General features: G+C 49.8%; 1 protein-coding gene and 1 long non-coding RNA gene across 2 annotated transcripts in view; one reads left to right on the top strand and one right to left on the bottom strand.

Moving 5' to 3' along the window:
• Positions 1-4508, bottom strand: part of LOC102368895 (1-phosphatidylinositol 4,5-bisphosphate phosphodiesterase gamma-1-like) — a 57215-nt gene extending 52707 nt beyond the window's left edge. Inside the window, exon 1 of the mRNA XM_014523391.2 lies at positions 2976-4508. Within this exon, the coding sequence (XP_014378877.1) occupies positions 2976-3195 (220 nt within the window). The 5' untranslated portion in view covers positions 3196-4508. The remainder of the gene's footprint in view (positions 1-2975) is intronic.
• LOC112551487 overlaps positions 3418-22760 on the top strand; it is a 26526-nt gene continuing 7183 nt past the window's right edge. The window contains exons 1-3 of the long non-coding RNA XR_003095786.1: positions 3418-3553; positions 16874-16959; positions 17680-17782. This is a non-coding gene — a long non-coding RNA (uncharacterized LOC112551487). The remainder of the gene's footprint in view (positions 3554-16873; positions 16960-17679; positions 17783-22760) is intronic.

The raw sequence follows: 22760 nt of genomic DNA, 5'->3' as shown, positions 1-22760 counted from the left end.
AGGAAGTTGTCATTCCCAAGGGTTTATAAACTATTGAAATCCCCACCTGTTTCTTCACCCGCATTCAGAAATTCAGTGCAACATTTGAGCTTCCTGGACAGGCAAAGTGGTTGGATGATCAGAGCAAAACTCTGCTTCCCAAAAGCTCCTGATTTCTACCCCCAGCTCTGCCACAGACGTCCCAGGTGAATCACGCAGGCCTCTATTTTGAGAGCCCAACCTCAGACATGCCAGATCTGTTTTCTAGAAGGGCCAGGCACTGGAAGCCCCCACCAATTTTATGTGGGATTTCTGGTCCTCTGCAACACCGAATATAAACCTCTCAGGCTCAAATCCTGTCCTCACTGAAATCAAGCACTAAACGCCCACGACGGAGCCAAGAGTCCATTCCATCAAGGTGGGAACCGCATAGTGGTTGGCACTTTTGAAAGGTGAAGGCTAAATTCTGGCTGTATATCCATGTCTGGGCTTAACCATAGCAAACTCGGCTTCACAGTGCTTAACTATGGACTGGTTTGGCCCCTTGGGCTGGATCTGGACTTCGGGGCTGGCTGTGGGCTGGATCCAGATTGTGGAGGTCCTCATAGACCAGATCTGGACCCATCTCATGCAGCAGGGCAAGTCGTGTCAAGGACCTAGGGGTGTTAATGAAACTGCTTTTCACCCCTTGTTGCCAACCCAGGTCCTCAATGGGGCTCAGCACCCTGAGTTTCAGACCCCCACTCACACTGCCCCCCCTGAGCTCCCAGCCCCTCTCGGAGCCAAATACTGCAGCTTTGCGAGCCATGTATACGACACCCCTGTTGTGCCTGGCTTGTGCAGTGCCTGGTGATGGAAAGTGCTGTCGCTCTGCAAAGCATTGCATCATTTTGCAAATATGCAGCTGAAAGGCAGCGCCAGGGGCATAGCTAGCAACTGCGGCACCCCAGGCAGGGGCAAGGGCAGGGTGCACCAGGCACTGGATGGTGCTTGTACGTGTTACGCATTGCTTATATACATGCCACGAAATGGCGAGTTTTACTAGACCCTGTCTGCAGCATGGGCTTCCCCCAACCAGCCATCCTACAGCCTCCCTCGAAATCCGCGCCTGGAGCTGGTGCCCCATTCGCCCACCCTAGTTACACTACCAGACAGCACTACTCTGAAAAGGCACCCGTCTGTATTCATCCTCTCTCAATGCCTCCACAACAGGTTGTATTTATTTACAAGCAAAGCCAAAAAGGTTTTACTGTAAGCATCGACCCTAGATCTGAGAGTCCGGCCAGGTTCTTTGTGGTCCGTGAATTGCTGCCAGTAATAACGACTCGATAAACTCGCTCTCTCTGCACACCTGTGCAATTCCACGCTATAATCCGGAGCAGGCTCGGAAAGCAACATGCATGCACAGGTGGCCTGGGCAATGGCAGTGGATTCAGTGTCGTGTTGATGAGGTACAAATCGCATCAGACTCCATCTCCTCCCAGGGCTGAGATGGCTCTATGGGGCGGAAAGGACTACAAGCTGCTTTTGGTTTAGGCACTACAACAAGCAGCTCCAACCCTTCATAATGCAGGAGGAGCAGCACTGCTGAGTAAGAAGGGCCATTCGCATAGTCACCTCCCAGGGCACGGATGCGCTCAAAGGGGAGCGCACCCACCGTGGAGCTACCCACGCACCGTGGGTTTTGCACTATTTCCACCTGGCACGTGCTGGTTTCCTGCGTATAATCAAGGCGGCTGCCCGTGGTTACAAAGAAGGGGATGGGATCAGCCATTTAGAACATGACAAAGGGGAAATAACCTTTGACAAATCAGGCCCTGAGCAACCGAGATGGATAAACAGATCGGCATGCTTTTCAGAGTAGCACAAGCGATGAGACCGAATGCCCCCACCCCACGCTGAATAGCCCGGGAACGAAAGGGAAGGGAGGGCGGAAGGGACCAGCAAGGAGAAAGCTGGACGGCAGGAAGGGTGGGTTACAGCAAGCAAAGGGCACAACAGAAGCGATGCAGGAAAACACTGCACATTCGCCCTTGTGAACTCCATTCCCCTTGGCAGGACTGCTGCCGGAACGGACCCGACGCCTGGTGCAATCAGAAAGGAAGGGAAAATGAGAGCGCAAGGAGCTGCCAAGGGAAAGAAAGGGACTGAGCCGGTGACTGGCTGCGAGGAGCGTGATAACGGCGTGGGGACCATGGGGAACGTCGTGGGTATAATGGCAGGAGCTGAGACCCCGCAGCCGGAGAAGCTGACCACGGACAGTCAGAGAGGATCGACTGGGGACCTCCAAGGGGAAAACCCAGGCCCAGGCTGGCAGTAGGATTGCTGCTGACTCAGTAGGTGATGTTCCTACCCAGTATAAACCAGTGCTAGGAGGCCTAGTGCTGCTGGAGGCATCCTCTTTGGGATGCTATCACATACCCTCATGCCTGCCCCAGATCTCCTGCGCTCACAGTCTGGGAGGGTCATCAACCCAGGCCAAACCCCAACACCAGGCACCCCATTCCCCTGACCCAGCATTCACCCAGCTGGGCAAATGCTGCATCCATCCTCGCTGGCTGCAGCGAGCTGTGGAGCAGCCCCCACGCTCTCGCTCAGTGCCGGCTGCTGACTAGCCATTAGCTAACCGACCCCTGCAAATCCAGCGGGTCCCATCGGTGAAGCTGGTGATGTCCTCCGCATCCCCGGTGCGATGGAAACGCAAGGTCATTGCCACGCAACCACCCCCATTATTACCGCTAAGGTAGAGCACTGAAATAGTGCTGCTTGGAGCTTTATTAATGCTATGTACAGAGCCCCCACAACACCTCTGTGCGGCGGGGGAGTCGACAGAGGTGCGCCCCAAGCTGCACAGCCATACCGGGGCAGGGGAAAGGGAGGATTGAACCCACTAGGTCCTGCTGCATTTGACTGGGGTTTCACTGGGATCTTGCCAAGCCCCGCTTCCCTACAGATAGTTATTTTCTGGATTTGCAAAGCACGGCGCATATACTCACTGTCCCCTTCCACCTTCTCCGGGGTCCGGCTCCAGATGATCTGCCTGGTCTCCAGCCTGACCTGAAATGTCCTGCGCTCCGGCCTCTGTGACTTTTTCTGGTAGAACAAGGTCAGCACAGTGCCAATCTCCAAGCACCTGAGGATCCTCCCCATATCCCCAGCCTCCATCCTGGAGTCCTCCAGAAACCCATTGACGCTGTTCAGCCTGGACACGGACATCTTCACTGCGTGGCCATCGCCTGGTGGAATTGCAGAGCCGGATCCGTGTCACACGCCAAAGACAAGAGCCCGGGAGACCCAATGCACCTTGTTCTTCTCAGCTCCTCTCCCCTGAACCACCTGAAGCAAGGGCTTGCTCTGCTGCAGCTCCTGGGGCTGGTTTGCTCTCCGATGCACCGCAGATGCTGCAAAGAGCCAGGACTCTCCTCTGGAAGGGGAAGGGAGAGAGGAAGGGGTGGGACTGACGGACCCTGCAACCTCTCCCTCTTGTCTCCAGTTCAGGAAGAGGATAGCAGTCAGCACACTGAGCCTTCCCTGCTATCACACAGCTGCAGCAGTGACAGGGGCAGGCGGACAGGTAGGTTTGATGGCTGCTTTTCAATTCAGAGCAACAGAAAAACCACCCATCCAGCGCCGGTCCAGGGAGACTGACATCGCCACAGTCCTGTCACCCCTGGGAGGTGCAGCTGCTGGTGCTGGGGTGGAAAAAAGCCCCCCTGGCAGGACTTGGCCAAGCTTGGCAGCTGTGCAAGAGGAGGAGGAAAGCACTTCAGATGGTGCAGAAGCTTCCCACCCAGATCCGGAGGACCCCTGTTGAGCCAAAATAGGTGTGGGAGGTGGGAGCTGGTATGCAGGGAGGACAGGGCATCTCTGCTGGCTTGTCTTGCAGGTTTAGGGCTGGGGAGACCCCCAGAAGGGGCATGTGGGGCTCTCTGTACTCCAGATAGGCAGCCTGGCGCTGGCGGCTTCCCTTTCCTCCTGCAGATCCTGCACAGAGAGCCTTGGTGCGAATTCCTGAGAGTGGCTCCTTCTGCTTCTGCTGGGGGAGCAGGATGAGCGGGGGGCGATCCCCCCTCTTCTCTCTCCCTCCGTCTGCTGCTTAATTTCTGGCTGCTGAAATGGACGCCCAGAGGAAACTGCAATCACACATGGCCGGAAAGAGATCAGAAAGGAATTAAAAAAAAAAAAAATTGTAGGATCTTGGAGAAAGAAAAATAGGACGAGAGGAAGAAAAGGCAGTGGAGAGTGACATCTAGAGGCAGAAAACACCAGCCGGGCTCTGCAAGCATGGACTGGGAACCAGCACGGACTGGGAACCAGCATGGGGCATGCTGCTGTCCATGGGCCTGCTTCCATCTGGGGGCAGGGGGCTGTGTAGGGGTCACCATGGCAGGGTCGGGGGTGCCGCTGGATTTCATCTCCAAAGGCACAGTGGACTCATCTACACATGCACTTTAATGCGCATTAGCCTATTTTAATATGCATTAAAGCATCACTAGAAAACCCTGTGCTCTTTGGTTAATGCACATTAAACTAGGTTCATCTGCATTAAAGCATCACTAAGGGCATTTTTGCACATGGTCTGGGAAGCGTGGGGGGGTGCTTTAATTAGTGAGCCATGCTAATTAAAAGCACCCAAGTGTCACATGTATCAGCATCCCCTGCACTGAAAAATAGTGGTGAGGTGCTCTGAACTAAAGCACACTGAACAAGCTTTAGTTCAAAGTGCCCCACCACTATTTTTCAGTGCGAGGACACCGATACATGTGATGCTAAAGTCTGCTGGAGCACATTCATTTCCGAGCTCCAGCAGACTCAATTAATTAATTAATTGAGTCTGCTCCAATGAGCTGGATTTCCAGCACACCAGAGCCAGCTCCTTGCACATGTATAGGGCTCCTAAAAACCGTGCTCTTTAGTTAATGCGCATTACAGTAGACTAATGGGCATTTTCCTAGTACCTCACAATGGAGGTACTAGATTTAATGCACATTAACTAAGGCATGTTCAAGTACGTATAGACATGCCCAGTGAGATGCAGTCACACATGCACTGAGTGCATAACACTAAGTAAAGCACTTGAACAAGCTACCCACAGAGGCGGTGGAGTCTCCATCCTTTGAAGACCCAGACAGACAAAGCCTTGGCTGGGATGATGGAGTTGGGGCTGGTCCTGCTTGGAGCAGGGGGTTGGACTGGATGTGACCCCCTGAGGTCCCTTCACACCCTCGTTTTCTATCATGTGGGAAATGGACCATAGAGATCAGGCACCAAAGTCCTTCAGTGCTGCCTGGTGGGCTAAGCATCAGATGAGTGACAGGAAAGTCTGCCTGCTGAGGTCTTAGCATTGAAACCTAAAGGACTAAGGTCCCCTCTATGCATTACACACCTTACACAATTGACCAGCTAACTGTGCAATTAATTCAGATCTCCTACATGTGCAAATTAACTATCATGCCATATAAAGGTCCATCCAGTGGTAAAGTGAGAGCTGGGAAATGTGCAATAAGGGGCTGCTGGAGCTTGCTATTTGCAGGTGCAGGGGGAGCCTGAGACGGTGTCCTGGCAATAAGGCAGGATAGGATCTGAAGCTGGATGTGTGGATTGTGTATGCTAATCCTATCACACATGTAGAGGGGCCTAAGGGCATAAATGGCACGGCAGGACAGCATAGAAGGGGCTGGAGTCTGGTCGGATTAGAGAGAGGGGGCTACATTCATGAGCTGGCAGCAGGAGTAAAAAGCTTGTTAATGAAATTCTCTGGTGCCACCTGAGAAGCTGCTAAGCCAGCGGGACCCAGGCTGCTTGCTTCACTCTGACCGCGGCGCGAGCACACGACAGAGCTCATAAAACACAACAAAATCCACAGGAAGTTGAAGCTACATCTGTAGAAGGAGCATGTAAAGGACCAGCAAGACAGCTGATCCCCTCCTGGCCAGCTCAACTGCGACTATGGTGGAACTAGAGCATTCATTTCCAGGCACCTCATTACCACAAAGCTATTGATTAATTAAAAGAAGAGTAACACTAATGATCTGCCTTGAAAGGTGGTTTTGAACGGACCCACTAAATGCTTAATCTTGTAGGGTGCTGTGCACCCTCCTGGGAGGCTCTGGGCACCCTGCCCTCCAAAATTGTTAGCACACAAGAGACGCCAGCAGAGCCTGGTGCTAAAGGAGCTAATCCACAGACAGTGTGCTGCCCTGGGGTTAACTTTACTTGCACCGAGGGACTATGTTATTTTCCACTTGCTGTCCAGGGCACAACCGGGACATGGGCAGCTGGGCCCTGACCCTAGAGGGTCATAGATTAATAGAAAATGAGGGTAAAGGGAGCTCAGGAGGTCACATCTAGTCCAACCCACTGCTCAAAGTAGGACCAGACCCAGCTACATCATCACAGCCAAGGCTTTGTGCACCCGGGTCTTCAAAACCTCCAAGGATGGAGTCCACCACCTCTCTGGGTAAAGTGTTTCAGTGCTTTACTAACCTCCTAGTGGGAAATTTTTTCCTAATATCCAACCTCAACTTCCCTTGCTGCAACTTGAGCTCATTGCTCCTGGTCTTGTCATCTGCCCCCACTGAGACCAGCCCAGCTCCATCCTCTGCAGCCCCTCTACAGGGAGATGAAGGCTGCTATGCAATCCCCCTCAGTCTTCTCTTCTGCAGACTGAATCAGCCCAGTTCCCCTGGGTCACAACCCAGGGGATCCAAAATGGACACAGGAAGCAAGTGTCTAGACTAGGGTCAGGGCACTGGAAGCAGGCAGGTTCAGAGGAAAAGGTCTGTAAGGGACTTAGAGATCAGCAACCACCTTGGCTAGACCCAGGAGCTGGGAGTGGGTGCACGGATGGAGGTCAAGAACGGGAGGCAGGGACCCAGACTGAACTCACTAGGCAGGGCATGGAGCAGGCAGCTGTAGCTATAAGGGACTGGGATGTGGGTGATCCTTAAACAAAGCTGCAAGCCAAGAGCTGGCCGTCAGAGGACAGGGTCTGGGCTGCTGTGTAGAGCAGAGGGGCCAGGGGGCTGGCAAGGCCATCTGGAGCAGAAGGGGTCAAGGCTGCAGCCTGGAACAAGGAGTCAGTGGCAGCGGGGTAGCCTTGCATCTTCCAGGCTACCCAAAGTAGGTATCTAGTAGCCTGCTGGGCACCGAAAGCAGGCAGCCACATCCATGCAGGCACCTGGGGACAGCTGGGGGTAAATAAGCCACAAGTAATCAGGCCCAGCTGGGGGTTATTTAACCAGCCTTCTGTGCAGGCTTCTGACACCTGACCTCTCCTGTTTGAGAGGGATGTGTCCAGGAGACACGTAACTATAACCTGCCAGTAAGCTGGGGCTATGGGAATTGGGGCAGAAGGGAAGAGGTTCGGGTGCTTTTGTTTGTGAGACATCCTGCGATTTGTTTCTGAAAGTGTTGAGCACCCGGTGCTCAGCTTGACAGTGGGTGCCAGCAGCATTGCAAGCCTAGCTCCTGTTGCAGTAGGTCGCAAGGGCATGTTGGTCAGTGGCCTTTAAGGAATAAAGTTTGGTTCTGTCACATGAACCTTGCATTTTGACTCTCTTCTGCCCAGCATTGCTCTGGTGCTGGCCCTCCTGCAGAGGTGCTAGCAGCTGGCTGGAGCGTCTCTGCGTGGGAGATGGGCTCCCAAGGGCTGCTTGGGGCCTTTGGGCAATATAATAGCAATAACCATAATTGCTGAGGTTGTAAAAGAAGCTAAATCTCTTTCCTTCTTCCCTTGGGGAATGTAGCAAAGGAGATTGGGAATCTATCATGAGCAAGTTTGGGGGGAAGGCATAAAGTTAGGCTCAGGAGGGGTTATCATGGGTACATGACCTAGATCTCACCCTGATGGACTTTACTGGGGAAGTAAGGGAAATGATCCTGATTTAAAAACCCTGACAAGCCAGTGCTAAAAGAGGGATAAGCTTTGCATGATAAACTGCATCTTCACTCCCAGCTCAACTTGCCTGGAGCAGTTAATGCTGGACAGGACAATGGACTGTGCCGCCTAAGATGGACGGGAAATCTGCTGGGCCTCTTCTTGGGATGGGGAGGACTCATGGCACCTGCCCAGTCTTGCCCGTCTCTGCTGACCCAGCAGAGCATACCCTAGCCAGGGTGCCCTGTCCCCCTGCAGCCACTGCTACCCTCCAAGCCTGGGATACAAGGGCAGTCCAGGGCATCCTTTTGCAGCTGCTTTTGAGAGCTCAGTGTGTAGAAGGCTTGAGACTGTTCACAGGGGAGACCCCCACAGAGGATGCACTGGGTTTGGGGAGAGTCAGTGGGAGTTGATGGGAGGTTAAGGTTGGGATGAGGAAGCCCCTGTCTCCACGGGGTAGGACAGACCCTATAATCTCCAACTGGCCCCTTGCTGCTTACTGCTTGCACAGAAGGTTGGATATTAGGAAGAATTGTCTCACTAGAAGGGTGGTGAAGCACTGGGACAGGTTACCCAGAGAGGTAGTGGCGTCTCCATCCTTGGAGGTGTTTAAGACCTGCGCAGACAAAGCCTTGGCTGGGATGAAGTAGTTGGGGCTGGTCCTGCTTGGAGCAGGGGGCTGCACTAGATGTATCCCTTCAACCTTATTTTTTATGATTCTACTGACATTGGAAATATATCATAAACCAGGGGCTTGCAGTTGGGGTTATCTCCTCTACAGGAAAGGCATCCACCACTACGTTCACTTGACACTTTCTTTTTGGTAGCCTCCCTTTGGGGTTGGTCACACAATCTTCCTCACAAATGGACCTCAGCCTGTCTAATTTTCATAGATTTCATAGACTTCATAGACATTAGGGCTGGAAGGGACCTCGGAAGATCATCGAGTCCAGCTCCCTGCCCAAGGGCTCGGACAGTAAAGAAGTTCTTCCTTATGTCCAGCCTGAAACGGTCTTGAAGTAGTTTGTGACCATTCGACCTCGTCATCCCTTGGGGCGCTCTGGTGAACAAACGTTCCCCCAGATGCTGGTGGTCACCCCTGATAAACTTGTAGGTGGCCATCAGATCACCCCTGAGCCTGCGCTTTTTCAGGCTAAAGAGCCCCAGGGCTCTCAGCCTGTCATCGTAGGGTCTGCTTCCCTGACCTCTGATCATGCGCGTGGCTCTTCTCTGGACTCTCTCAAGCTTCTCCACATCCTTTTTGAATTGTGGAGCCCAAAACTGGACACAGTACTCCAGCTGCGGCCTCACTAAGGCCGAGTACAGGGGGAGAATGACGTCCCGGGATTTGCTTGAGAAGCATCTATGGATGCAAGCCAGCGTTTTGGTCGCTTTACTAGCCGCCGCATCGCATTGCAGGCTCGTGTTCATCTTGTGGTCAATTATGACCCCCAAGTCTCTTTCTTCCATAGTGCTAGCCAACATAGCACTGCCGAGCCTATAAGGATGCTGCGGGTTTTTTTTCCCAAGGTGGAGAACCTTGCATTTATCGGCGTTGAACACCATCAGATTCTCGTCCGCCCACTTGCTGAGCCTGTCCAGGTCAGCCTGGATCACCTGCCTGTCTTCTGGTGTGGATGCTTTGCCCCAAAGTTTGGTGTCATCGGTGAACTTGGCCAGTCCGCTTCTGACTCCAGTGTCCACATCATTAATGAAGATGTTGAACAGTATGGGTCCAAGGACAGAGCCTTGGGGGACCCCACTGGTCACAGGACACCACGATGAGTGACTTCCATCGATTATTACCCTCTGGGTCCGACCCCGGAGCCAATTTTCCAGCCAGTGGATCGTGGAGGACCCAAGGCGACCATTGTCCAGTTTCTCCAAGAGGCGATCATGGGACACCAGATCGAAGGCTTTTTTGAAGTCAAGATATATGACATCAATCTCTTCTCCCTTGTCCAGGTGATAGGTCACCTGGTCGTAGAAGGAAATGAGATTGGTCAAGCAAGACCTACCCGCAACAAACCCGTGCTGGCTATCCCTTACTATGTTGACGTCGGCCAGTCCATTAAGGATGGCCTCTTTAATAAACTTTTCTAAGATATTCCCCGGGATAGAAGTCAGGCTGATGGGCCTATAGTTAGCCGGATCCACTTTCCTCCCTTTCTTGAAGACCGGCACCACATTGGCCATCTTCCAGTCTTCGGGTACTACACCAAAGCGCCAAGAGTTTTCAAAGATCCATTTTCGGAGTTTGTTCTGAAAGAGTTTTCGCCGTTTGTTCTGAAGTCTTTATTGAAAAAACTATCCAAATGCCTGTCAAGAATGAAGGGGGGATGGTGCACCAGCACCCACCACCCCACGCCACCGCTGCCTCCCAGGAATGGGGAGCGGTAAGCTTGCACGTGACAGCCACTGCCGCCACCCTCATGCCTGCCACCTACCATCCCGCATGGGGTCCTGGGCAAACACAGAATTGGAGGCTCCTCGCCCCCAGGGAGCTGGGGGGCAGGGACCCTTCCTCTCCTGGTGCTGGCAGGGGAGGCTGGGGGTGGAGGGGTGCATGCCGTCTCTCCCCCCTGTTTCCTACACCCCTGCCCCACTATGGCCAAACATACACACACACAGGTGTGCACACAGATAGGAACACACTACTCTCACTCGCTGTCTGTACATGGACACACAGACACAAACATACTTTCCCTGCCAGAAACACAGACACATGCACGCTCATGCGCACACGCAGAGTCCCTGTGTCCTGGAGACACACATGTGCACACACATGTGCAAACACACTACTCACTCACTATCTGCACATGGACACAGACACAAACACACTTTCCCTCTTGCTATGAACACAGACACATGCACACGCATGCACAGATACACAGACACATGCATGCATACATGCAAACAGGCACACACTCTATTCATTCACTTGCTGCACATGGACACGCAGACACAAAACACACTCTCCCTGCCATGTACACAGACACATGCATGCACACGCACTGACACACACATGCACACATGCAGATGGCCGTGCACTCTACTCACTCAGTCTGCACATGGACACACAGACAAAAACACATTCTCCCCCTGCCATGAACACAAACACACACATGCACGCACACACACACACACACACACACACACACACACATGCATGCACATGCAGAGGGAGAAAAACAATTTTGGGGGGGCTGAGTGTGTGTGCATGTGCCCTCGCACCCCCCAGGTGGGAATGTTTGCAGGGGAAGGGTGAAAGGGAAGGTGGGGAGAGGGGGAAGTGGGGCAGGGAGTGGGCTGGGATCGGGAGGGAGCAGAGCCGGGCTCGGGGCCAGGGCCTGTTGTGCCTGTGCAGCCACCCCTTCCTCGTGCCCAGGGGGGGCCTGGAGCTGGGGGCTGGACTGGGGCCAGCCTCGGCTTCACTGCTAGGCCGGAGGGGATGGAGCCCCTGGCACTCCCATGCTGTCCCTGCGAAGAGCCCTGTGCAGCCTGGAGGCTCCTCCACAGGTGCACCGGGGAGCCGAGGGGGGCACGCCGCCCCTGATCTGTGCACAGGGCATGCCAGTTGGCACATGCACAGTTCGGCAAAAGCATTACAGACAAACAGACAAATTAGGGCTTTTATTACATTAGAATTTTAAATATTCCTACCTCACTAGTCAAATTCTGCCTTCCTTCTCTTCTGAGTTTTTTTTTTCTAAGGTGAGACTCTTTATCTATTAGCCTGACTCTGATGACAGCCAGAAAGCATCCCCGAAAATATTCTTTTTAATTTGATTTATTTTCTTCTCAGTGAAATACAGCCTGATTAGTTCTCTCAGAGTTCGCACTCTTGCCTGGTCATACAGAAGTGGGAGATTCAATCACCAAATATATACTGTGGATGTATTCTCCCACACCCTCATAAGGAAGGGGAACGTCCAATGGACTCACCAGACAATTCCACCTTGTTTTCAACGATGTAGCGTTGTTAAGGAATGATGTGGATCAGGATCATAACCGTTCGTGCATGTATCTAGTGTGGCATTAAATAAAAAGAGAAATCTTTTTTTTGCATTTAAGCATCTGCAAGAGTCAAGAAGTTCATGGTTATCTACTAATCAGTCTAGGCTTGTGTCGGATGCTTCTCTTGGAGCCATCTACTTTTTGGGTCCAGAACTCAGTTATCTCGTCCCAGCACAACACAGGGTCCTGATTAGATGCATAGATACTCCCTAAAGTTAATTATCAGAAGGACCCTTAAAAAGCGTAGCATTGCCTTCCCTATCTGTCTGCTTTTCCTTTCACTGAAAAGGTGGACGTCTTGCTATGATAAGTGCAGCTCCTCTTTGATTTGACTTACCTGGAGATCTATATGGGGATGCAGAACCGCTTGCCTTTTATGTAACTCCTGCGTTCCTCTTCACTGGGGGTTTCTTGGATGAGGTGAACATGGTGCCTCATCTTTGGCTGGTAGCACCTTCCTCCCACTGAGACCCTAGCAGTGAAAGTGTAAAATCTGAGCTTATTTCCTTGCTACCTGTTACATTAGTTTTTATTTTAGTATTTAGCTGGTTAAGCAGCACCTTTTATTTGTATCTGTATTTCAATTTTGTCTGTAAGATCCAACTTTCTTTCTAAGGAGTTTTTTGGTTGAAATTTTTTAAACCCCTTTCCATCTTACCCACCGTAACTCCACCCCACAAAAACCAAATCAAACGCCTTTAAACACAAACTGCAAAAATACGGCAAATGTTTTGTCTTGGCCCTGCCTCTCTGTACCCCCCAAAAGTCCCTGCTAATGCACCCTTCTCCCATTCCCCAGCCCTGAAATGTGAAGCTCAGGGTTGAACGGCCTTTCCAATGTGATGATTTATGTCTTGGCGATTCCTTGACTGTCCCTTTGGGTGAAGTCCTGGCATTATTTGATGGCCTCGTTCTATGGGGAAAGAGGGAGGCATATAGCAAGTCCCTCTTTCCCCATCTCAAATTGCATTTAGATCTCTCTCCCTCCCCTTTTCCAAGATTTGGCCTTCAACATTTCAAACCTTGCGCATCTTTCTCTTCCCAAATTACTACACGTCCTGTTCAAAACGTAATCAAACCATGCAGGATTTACTTTTATTTAGAAAATCCAGTCATATGATTCGCCTTCACACAGGTCTGCTTGCAAATCGGTAGCTTTAAGGCTCTTTGTTCCAGACTGTCTGCCTTTATTCTTTAAGGTTTTCTTTCCTTTGTAGTTAACAGTTTGCCATTGTCTTGCGCCTCGACATCTGTGTCTGAAACCGCTTGCGCATCAGAGTTGTCTTCTAGATGTTTTAATCTGAGGACTCGGACTCTTCCTGCCTTCTTCTTTATGGTGTACTGTTGTCCAAGATAAGCTCAAGGGGGGAGACCCATCTGTATTTTATTTTTCCATCTCTCAACAAGGCATACTCTGCTTCAGTTCTTTTCATTAAAGTGTGGTATGAGGCATCTTGAAAAATGTGTACATTTTTTGTCCACTAAACTTCATTGCAAACAGCCCTCTAAATCTTCTCATCATCTATTCTTCTTGTTCAAAGTCGTGCGTTCTCAGAATGACATCTTTACGTCTATTTGTATTGGGGGGGGCATAGATAGATCCATCTACTCCATCTATGGCTATTAAATGTGTTTTGATTCCTGTTCTAAAAAGGTTTGCAGTCCTTCTTTTAAAAGTTTAGTCAGATCACCCTTCTCCAGCCCTTCAGGAAGACCTCTAATTGTCATATTGTTTCCCAATTTTCAATGTCTTTTTTTTCTGCGAGTTCTTTTTCTTTTCTATCAGATTAACATGTTTTTTCCAGTTCTGTATTGGCTGGATCCACATTCTTCTCAACATCTGTAACTCTCTGCCCACTTTCTGCCACCTCCACTCTTACTTTATCAGACTGTATTTCTACAAAGGATTTGGGAGACCTGAATTGGGATCCTCAACACACCTGAGTTATCCGTGGTAACAAGAGCTGCTGATGGCAAGTGAGAGAGGAACAGTGGGGAAAAAGCCCTGCTCAGCCCCAGTGCAATCTGCCTTTCAGCCTCCGCTCTCTGCCGCCGTGTGACACAGGAGACCGGGCAAGATGGACCTAGGGTCTGACCTAATCCATGGCAGTTTTTATGTTGGCTTTCTGCTTTGCCTGCTTTGATTTCAGCTGCACCTTTGATTCCCCAGACTGTAGTTGCTACTCCCAGTTTGTTCTTGTGCGTCCTTTTGCAAGGGAACTAGCTTGTAATATCAATCCCTTCATGCATGGCTGTGTAGCATGGGGGTTAGTCCAGGCTCTGTTATGCTTGCTCTTCTGGACAAACCTGACATGAAAACTCAGGTCTGGAGGAATACTGGACCGGCAACAAAACGGGCAAATCCCACACGCCGTAGCCCAACGCAGTGGGGACAAACTCCCAGGGAGTTTGACCTTCCTTAAAGGGGAGACTGCTGGGAGCAATGGGGCAGCTCCTTTCCCCTGGAAAGGGGGAAAGCCAGAAGTTGGCATGGAAGTGTGGATGAGCCACCGGTGAGGGATACGGAGGACTCCAACTACCAGAGTGGAAAGAGACGTCTCCTGCTCAGTCAAACCATGACAAGCCAGTAGCAACAACCCTAAAGAGGGCATGAGATACTGGCTGTCCTTAATGGAGTGCTGGCAGGTCCTGGGAAAAATGGGAAATGAGAGAGACTGAATTGGTAAAGACCCGATACCTAGCCTGAGGATAATGAAGCCAGAGATTGAGACTAATTGACGCCTGAAGGTTGGTTTAGTGTGGGGTCAGAGTCCCAACTGGGTCAAGAGAAGCCTGAGTCTTGATGGACCACGGGACAAAACGAGGAGAGGGAATTAACACAACAGAGCCGGGCCTGTGCAGAGAAGGACTCTGAGCTTTAGTGAGCACGGAGCAAAAAACCAGTAGAGGAATGGGCTGAATCATGTGTGGACTGTTCGGCACGAGTTCCAGTAATTAACCGAGAGACTAGATAAAGGGCCAGTTGGTTGCCCAAGGCAAGGTCTGCTCTAGGTGAAACCTGAGAAGCTGGACAGACAGCAGGCAGGCAGTTAAGTAGCTGAGGAGTGGTCGGAGATGTAGGAGGACCTGATACTGACTGACACTGAGTTGGGGGTGGGAGGAAGGTCCAGCAAGAAGAAGATTGGTCACCTTATTTACTAATTTAAGTTAAATTGGACTAATGACTTCATCAACACGGATCTGACTGGAAACAGATCCTGTGAAGGGCCCAGAGATTGGATTGAGGAAGGAGTTGCAGACATAAGACTTCGTGGTTGAACTGTGGTCCGTAAGTACATCAACTGGGTGAGAGACAGACCAGGGTGTAAAGGAAGAGGAGCCCAGAAAGGGGTCCACTACAAGAACTGACAGTGAGAGGACTCACTAACTGGGCTGACATTCCTCCTGCTTGCGATTATAACGTCAAGGCATGACAGGCAACAAAATCAGCGGACAATGGAAAGGAAAGCCAGCGTGGCTTTGTTGTGGGCAGGTCTTGCCTTACAAACCTCATCTCCTTCTATGACCAGGTAACTCGCCACCTGGACACGAGAGAGCAGGTTGACATTGTGTACCTTGACTTCCAAAAGGCCTTTGATCTAGTATCCCACAATATCCTTGCGAGGAAATTGGAGGATTGTGGGCTTAACTCCAACTTCTCTCCCAGGTGGGTGAGAAACTGGCTGCAGGATAGGACCTAGAGAGTCATAGTGAACGGATCTGTGTCATCCTGGTGAGAAGTGGGCAGCGGTGTCCCGCAGGGGTCGGTGCTCGGTCCAGTGCTTCTCAACTTCTTTATTAACGATTTGGATGTGGGGGTGAAGAGCTCACTGGCCAAGTTTGCGTACGACACCAAGTTATGGGGGAGCGTGGTCAAGCTTCAAGATAGGCTACAGATACAGGCGGACCTAGACAGGCTGGCAAGTTGGGCGGATCGGGACCTGATGAAGTTCAACGTTGAGAAATGTAAAGTGCTTCACCTTGGGATGAGCAAGCCCCAACACACCTACAGGCTTGGTGGCACCAAACTGGCCAGCACCACGAATGAAAGGGACCTGGGGGTAATAACACACCATGGTATGAACATGAGCCGGCAGTGCGACGCTGTAGTCAGCAGGGCAAACAATACTCTGGCATGCATCAATCGATGCATCTCCAGCAAAACCAAGGAGGTGATTTTTCCACTTTACTCAGCACTGAGATCAGATCTGCCCTTCTGCCTTTGGCCTATTTGGAAGACTTGAAGTTACAGCATAAATCCATCATGCAAGACAAAGTCCTAGGCAGCTCGGACAAGAAGTAGGACGGGGCGGAGGTGAGGTTAATGACATTTCTCCAGCCAGAAGGAGAAGGCAGTTGCCTGCCTGCCCTCTAGATTCACTTCCAAACACAACAGCCTTTGACTCTTCACCGTTTTACCCTATTTCCTGTACAGCTGGACCCAAAAGAAAAGATAACACCCCTCACAAAAGCTTCCTGAAGTAGCTCTTTAGAAGAACCAATTCCAGATGCCGTGAATAGGAGCACAGGGACATTTAGGCCATGCTTCCAGGCACATCCACAAATGCTCCTTACAAAACTTGGATGGGAATTTGCTTGCAAAGGCAAAACTCTGCGATTCCAAGTCCCTGCAGGCCTAACCACCTGATTTGCAGCTGCCTGCCAAAAAATGTGGGAGGAAATGGGATGACCCCAAGGGCTGCCTCTGTGTGTGATAGGAACAGAGGAACTGAAAGGCCCTCTCCCAGCCAGGAATAATTTCCTTTGTTAGCTTCCTATTGTTTACAGCTGCTATTTGGGCACCGTTAACTGTCTCTATTTCTATAATCCTAGAAATCAAAATAGTTCTCAACTGGCGCACAATGGGTTTAAAAGGGAATAGTACGCTGTGGTCACCTACCATAGCAGGCGACTGGATTTGATGGCTTTAGAGGTCCTTTCCAAGATCTGTCCAATATTTTGCTGACCTCCTCCTCTCCTCTCTCTTTTGCCATGCAGAGCTGCAAATGCACCTTGGCACGAGGCCATGACTTTATGGGATGGAAACTGGAGGAGATCTTCCCTATGGCCTGTTACGACAACCAGTAGGTTTTGCAAAGTCTGCAAGTATCTTACAAGTTTTTACTGGGTTTTTTGCTGAGTACAGGATGGTCTTATCTTGGTGGACATGGCTAGTGTACTCAATGCCAACACTTTTCCTACATGAGCCACTGTGATAAAAGATTTAAAAACGTTCATTTTTTTACCAGAAATTCTTTGTTTGTTGGTCTTATGCAGAAGGCAGGAGCACTTCTACTAATAGGTGGCATCAGCATTCAGGTCAGTTGTGGCTTGTATTGTTGATTTCTTTTTTCCCCCATACTAAGGCTTTCTGGATGCAGATTATCTCCATCAGAGGCATGGACAATATCAGAAATTGAAAAAGGCCTGAAGCTTTCCAGATTCTCTTCCTGCCATTGGAAGAAGACGTTTGCTCCACACAATCTAGTTCTAAGTATTTCAGGTCCTGGATCTTCCACTGTTTCCTTGGGGAAGCACATCAGATAGCTCTCATCTCTACTGAGGTCCAAAGGAAGTTTTCTTGCCTTTTCCCATAATGTTATTCTCTGGTGACTCCAGCAAGATTCAGAGAAGAATTTGCTCAGGAGGGGAAAGCTCCGGGTTTGAAAGAATTAGCTGTGGGCATTAAAGTTAGATCAGTCTCTGGCTGCATTGGGATTCAGTCTATTCTCCTCTCATGCCCTCCTCCCATTTTTTGCCCTAGTTATAATATTTCTTTTTTTTCCTCCTCTTTTCCTCCCTAGGTTCAGCGGTACATGGGGAGGGAGCATGACTTCCACTTCCAGACCCAGCTCATCCTCAGGAGGTTACAGGATTTTGTACAACAGGCAGCCAGCATCATCATAGGTACTGGAAAAATAGCCATGACCTTTGCAGACAAATTCCATCAAAGCCCTTTCTGGGCTTCGATTCCTCCTCTTCTTTCTCAAAGTTTATACAGGAGTATAGAAAAGCAGTTAGAGCCCTTCAATGCCCCATGGTCTCATTAGAAACCTAACCCCATGCTAGGTTAATCCAATAATAATTGCTATACAATCATGCAGCGACTAGAGCTCTGTTAATAATTCACAGCTAATTATTTATTAGGCACGTTTGCCTTTTTCTGACTTTGGCCGCATTGTGAAATCCTTGAGTGTGTTTGATTCAAAAGCATTTGCAAATACATTTAGCAACTCTTCCTTGGCCTACAGATATGTACAGTTGCACCACTTAGGCTTTGCACAATGCACTGTGCAGTGTAACGCGTGTAAAAAATGGAGCTGTAATGACACAGCCTTCAGCTCCCTGCAGGGGGTTGCAAAGAGGATGGAGCTGGACTGTTCTCAGTGGGGGCAGATGACAGAACAAGGAGCAATGGGCTCAAGCTGCAGCAAGGGAAGTTGAGGTTGGATATTAGGAAAAAAAAATCCCGCTAGGAGGTTAGTAAAGCACTGGAACAGGTTACCCAGAGAGGTGGTGGACTCCATCCTTGGAGGTTTTGAAGACCCGGGTGGACAAAGCCTTGGCTGGGATGATGTAGTTGGGGCCGGTCCTGCTTTGAGCAGGGAGGTGGGCTAGATGTGACCTCCTGAGGTCCCTTCAACCCTCATTTTCAATGATTCTATGAACAGAGACTCCTTCTTCTGTTCATAGACTTGAATTAAATGACCCTGGAAGTGACTTCCAACTCCATGACTCTAATCTGAAGTCAGTTTGCAGCCGTCCTTTGAACAAGTCACCATCTGGTGCAGACACCAGCCAGATCAGAACATCATGCACTTGACTAGTGCATATTGAGATGTTCGTGGAGTGGGGATCATGTGCATTCACCCATGCAACTGAACCAAAATTCATTGCACAGATCTGCGCAAGTATAAGCAGAGATGCTGCCACCTGCCCAGCTCATGCAGATGTCACCTTATAGCAACTTGTGGACGTGTCTGACGACATGAAGGCTGTTAGAAGCTCCTCAGTGGGGTGAAATGCCTAAAAGCGGGAGGAGAGGTTGTGAGCGGCAGAGGGGAGGTAATTATTTTAACTTTCTCTAGGGTTTGCTGCCTATCTCACAGACACCAGCTGTGAGCAAAGGAGCTAGGTCTTCACAGCTCCGTGGTAAGTGAGGATGCCAGGTCCTGAACAGTGCAGATATGCATGGGCATGTGCGTGTGAAGGACAGGCGCCTGGGCTTGACTGTTTCAGGGTGTGTGTGTGTAACAGGGGCGTGTGTTTGTGTGTTCCTGGCTGTCAGGGGATTTCTCTGGCACAGCCAGGTCTAACTGCAGGGTGTATCTGCGTATGCACAGTCCCTGATGGGGCACGGGTGATCCCAGGGCCCATCTGTTCCTTGTTTCATCTCTCAGTGCTCAGTGACATGACCCGGAGCCCTCAATCTGCACCAGTGGTTCTGTCTCTAGCCAGCAAGTGAAGCAAAGCTGTAAATACCTATCTGTGCCCTGTGCCTTATGCTCTCTGGAGAGGCAATCCATCTCTCTGACCAGCCAGCACAGAGAGAAACCTCTAGAGGAGGGCAGCCCCCTTAAAAACAGATGCCTCGAATACCCCTTCTGCCTCAGTGACCTCCAAACACTTTTAAAGCATCTAAATCCATAGTCAAGCCATGCACAGGAGGTGGTAAATTGTATCATCTCCATTCTGCAGAGAAATGGGCACAGCAAAGCTAAATTACTCAAACTTGTCCAATTCATTCTGGGTGAAGAGGATGATGTCACTGGGGCTGGTCCTGCTTGGAGCAGGGGCTTGGACTAGACATTGCCTCCTGAGGTCCCTTCCAACCCTATGACTACCTAGAGTCCTTTGGGTGCCTGGCTCCTGAGTACTGAGCCAGCCAGCCCTGCAAACCAGCTGAGAGCTGGAGAGATCTCCAGCGCTTTGGCTTTTGCATCACTTCCTTTTTCCTTTAAATACAACTGGACATAACCACTGTCCCTGTGAATGACATGAATGACACTGAAATGGCTTCCAACATAATCTGCCATTTTTTCCCCACCACTTCCCGCAGAACTCATTTATTTAGGACCGTGTGCAATGCAGGGACGAGCAGAGAGGCGGCACTAACACCACACAAGAACTGGAGCCATGCCGCAAAAATCATGCTAGAAAAGTGATACCCACTTGATAAATGAAAGTGGCTTTTCCTTTAGGATTATGCTGCAGTTTCTTTCCCTCTAACTGACATTTTTCTCTCTGGTTTCTCTATAACCCTAGAGACTTCTGCCTCCCTCGGGCATGTACTCCTGAGTCTTGCTGTTATCAGCAGAAATGCAATTTGGAAGTTTGCTTGCCCTTGGGAGAAGTTTTTTTTTTCCCTAAAGAAAATAGCAAAAAGTTTTCAGGAAGGAGGAAACTTTTTTTTTTTTTTTTTAGCAGTAAATGACCATCAGGCTGTTCAAGGAGGCATGTGCATGTCTTCTGCAGTCTTGGGAACACAGGCACTCAGGCTGTCCCATCTAGCTCTCCTCCACACATGCCAAGCTTGGAAATGGGGCTGTGAAACTGCTCTGAGGCCAGTCCCTGCCACCTCTCAAGATCTTTGTCTTCAGCATAGAAATCATAGAAATCATAGAAATTAAGGGCTGGAAGGGACCTCAAAAGATCATCGAGTCCAACCCCCTTGAAAGATCGAGTCTCAAGCTTGCTTGAGAGCAGTGGCTCAGAGTGAGACCTTGGCGTGCAACTTCTTCACAGTGGCTTCACCCCCTCAATTATAGGCTGGAGGATGCAGACTGGGAGTGGGTGATCAGGGCACACTCAAGAATGAAGCTCCTGTGTATCATGATGCCCTTTGTAAATCCATGCTGCATCCACGCCTTGAATCCTGTGCCCAGCTCCAGTCCCCACATCTCCAACAGGAGATAGAAGAACTAGAGAAGGTGCCAAGAAGGGCAACAAGGATGGTAAGCGGCATGGAAGGGCTTCCCTAGGAGGAGAGAGTAAAGAGGCCAGGCCTGGTCCGTTTAGAAAAGAGACACCTGAGGTGGGGCATGAGAAGGGTTTGCAAGATACCAAATGTGAAAAGAAAGTCAGTAGGGATTTATTATTGGCTATTTCTTACCAGACAAGAACTAGGAGTCACAGCATGAAACTAGTAGGTCATTAGTTTAAAACTAACATCAGGAAGTTCTTTATCACTGGGGATCCTGGTTTTTTCTGATTAAAAAAAATCCCCAATTTTCAGTTTAGAAAAAATAACCCCAAATCCACATTTTTCTATGATTAAAATGAAACACCACTCTGTCTGTCTGTCTGTCTGATAGAGCGATAGATAATCTGTCTATCTGTCTATCTAGATATAGATATACTGTGTATATATATAGTGGTGTTTCATCCGTGATTGAAATGAAACATCACTATATATCTAGATCTATAATATAGATAGATAGATAGTGGTGTTTCATTTTAATGATGGAAAAATGTAGATTTGGGGTTACTTTTTCTAAATCGAAAATTGGGGATTTCTTTAAAGCAGAGAAAACCAGGATCCCTGTTTATCACAGCAGGTTACTTAAGTTTGGAAGTTGTTACCAGCAGAAGTGGTGGAAGCTGATAGTTTAGCCAGATTCACAAAGGGATTAGACAAGGAAAGGGGCATTAGTAGCTGCTGAGCACGGGAATGAGGGGTATGGCCTCTGAATCAGGACTTCCTAGACTTTAAATGCTGGAGACTACAGGTGAGAGGGGAACAGGGTAAAAAATCCTGGTGAGACCCAGCTCACTTTCCCTTTCAGCATCTGCTCTCTGCTGCTGTTTGCCACAGGCCTATTTGATGTGCCACAAGACCATGGGTTTAGGCACATCACAAAATACTGGCAAAAGGATGTTGCGACACAGGAGACTGAGCAAGATGGACCTCTGGTCCAAAACAGTAAATGGCAGCGCTTGTGCTTGGAGGCTGCAGAAGCCTCCTCTCTGTTGGGGCCTGAGTATACTTGTTGCTCCCTATTCTTTATCCATACTGCTTATGATCTGTATTTTAGTAATACAGATACACGGGGTCTGTCTATGTGGTAAGTGGCACACACACACAGACCCTGATCTAAAAAGTATTCCGTCAGAAAAAAACACCTAAACCAGAGGGTGGGATGGGATTAGAGATGTGGAGTGCCTGGCCAATGACACCAAGCAAGTTCATGGAGGAACTGGGAGCAGAGATGTAGTCTCCAGAGTCCTTCTCTACTGCCAGATCCACTTGACAGGCAACCTTTTGGCAGCCTGCCGATGCTCTTACAGCACTCTCCTCAAGCAAGACGCACATGTTTGGGGCGAGCAGCTAAGTCTCCGATGTCTAGTAGGTGGAACTGGACCTGGGCCCTTTCAATTTTCAATCAACGTTTATTTTATTTAGTTTATTTAGATAAATATTTAGTTTATCCCCATTATCTCTTGTGTCACCATGGCCCTTTAACTTAAATAACTCTTCTCCCTCCCTGATGTTCCCTCCCTCCATTCCCATGGTGTATTTATAGAGGGCAGTTGCCTGCCTTGCTCTTCATTTCTGTAGGCTACACAATGACACATGGTCTCCCCACGTAAGACAGGGTCGCCATTCCCTTGATCTGCTGTTGTGGTTCAGTAGTAGCATCTGTGTCTGCCCTGTGGGAGGCCTGGATTTGATTCCTGGATGTGCACATAACTGCAGCTATCGAGGCACCGAATGCCTGGATGCTTCTGGATTTTGTCTCCATGGTCTGAAGAGGGGATGGGAGGTCTGGGAAGCCTTCACTCCTCCACATGCCTGCCTAGGCGCATGCATTGAAGGTGTTGGTGATCTCTCACATACACATACACTACGGTCCAGAAGGATTGATGGTTGCCCACTACTATGATC

This window comes from Alligator sinensis, unplaced genomic scaffold, assembly GCF_000455745.1.
Source record: "Alligator sinensis unplaced genomic scaffold, ASM45574v1 scaffold1054_1, whole genome shotgun sequence".
Lineage (NCBI taxonomy): Eukaryota > Metazoa > Chordata > Crocodylia > Alligatoridae > Alligator > Alligator sinensis.
This window is presented reverse-complemented; position numbering and strand designations above follow the sequence as displayed.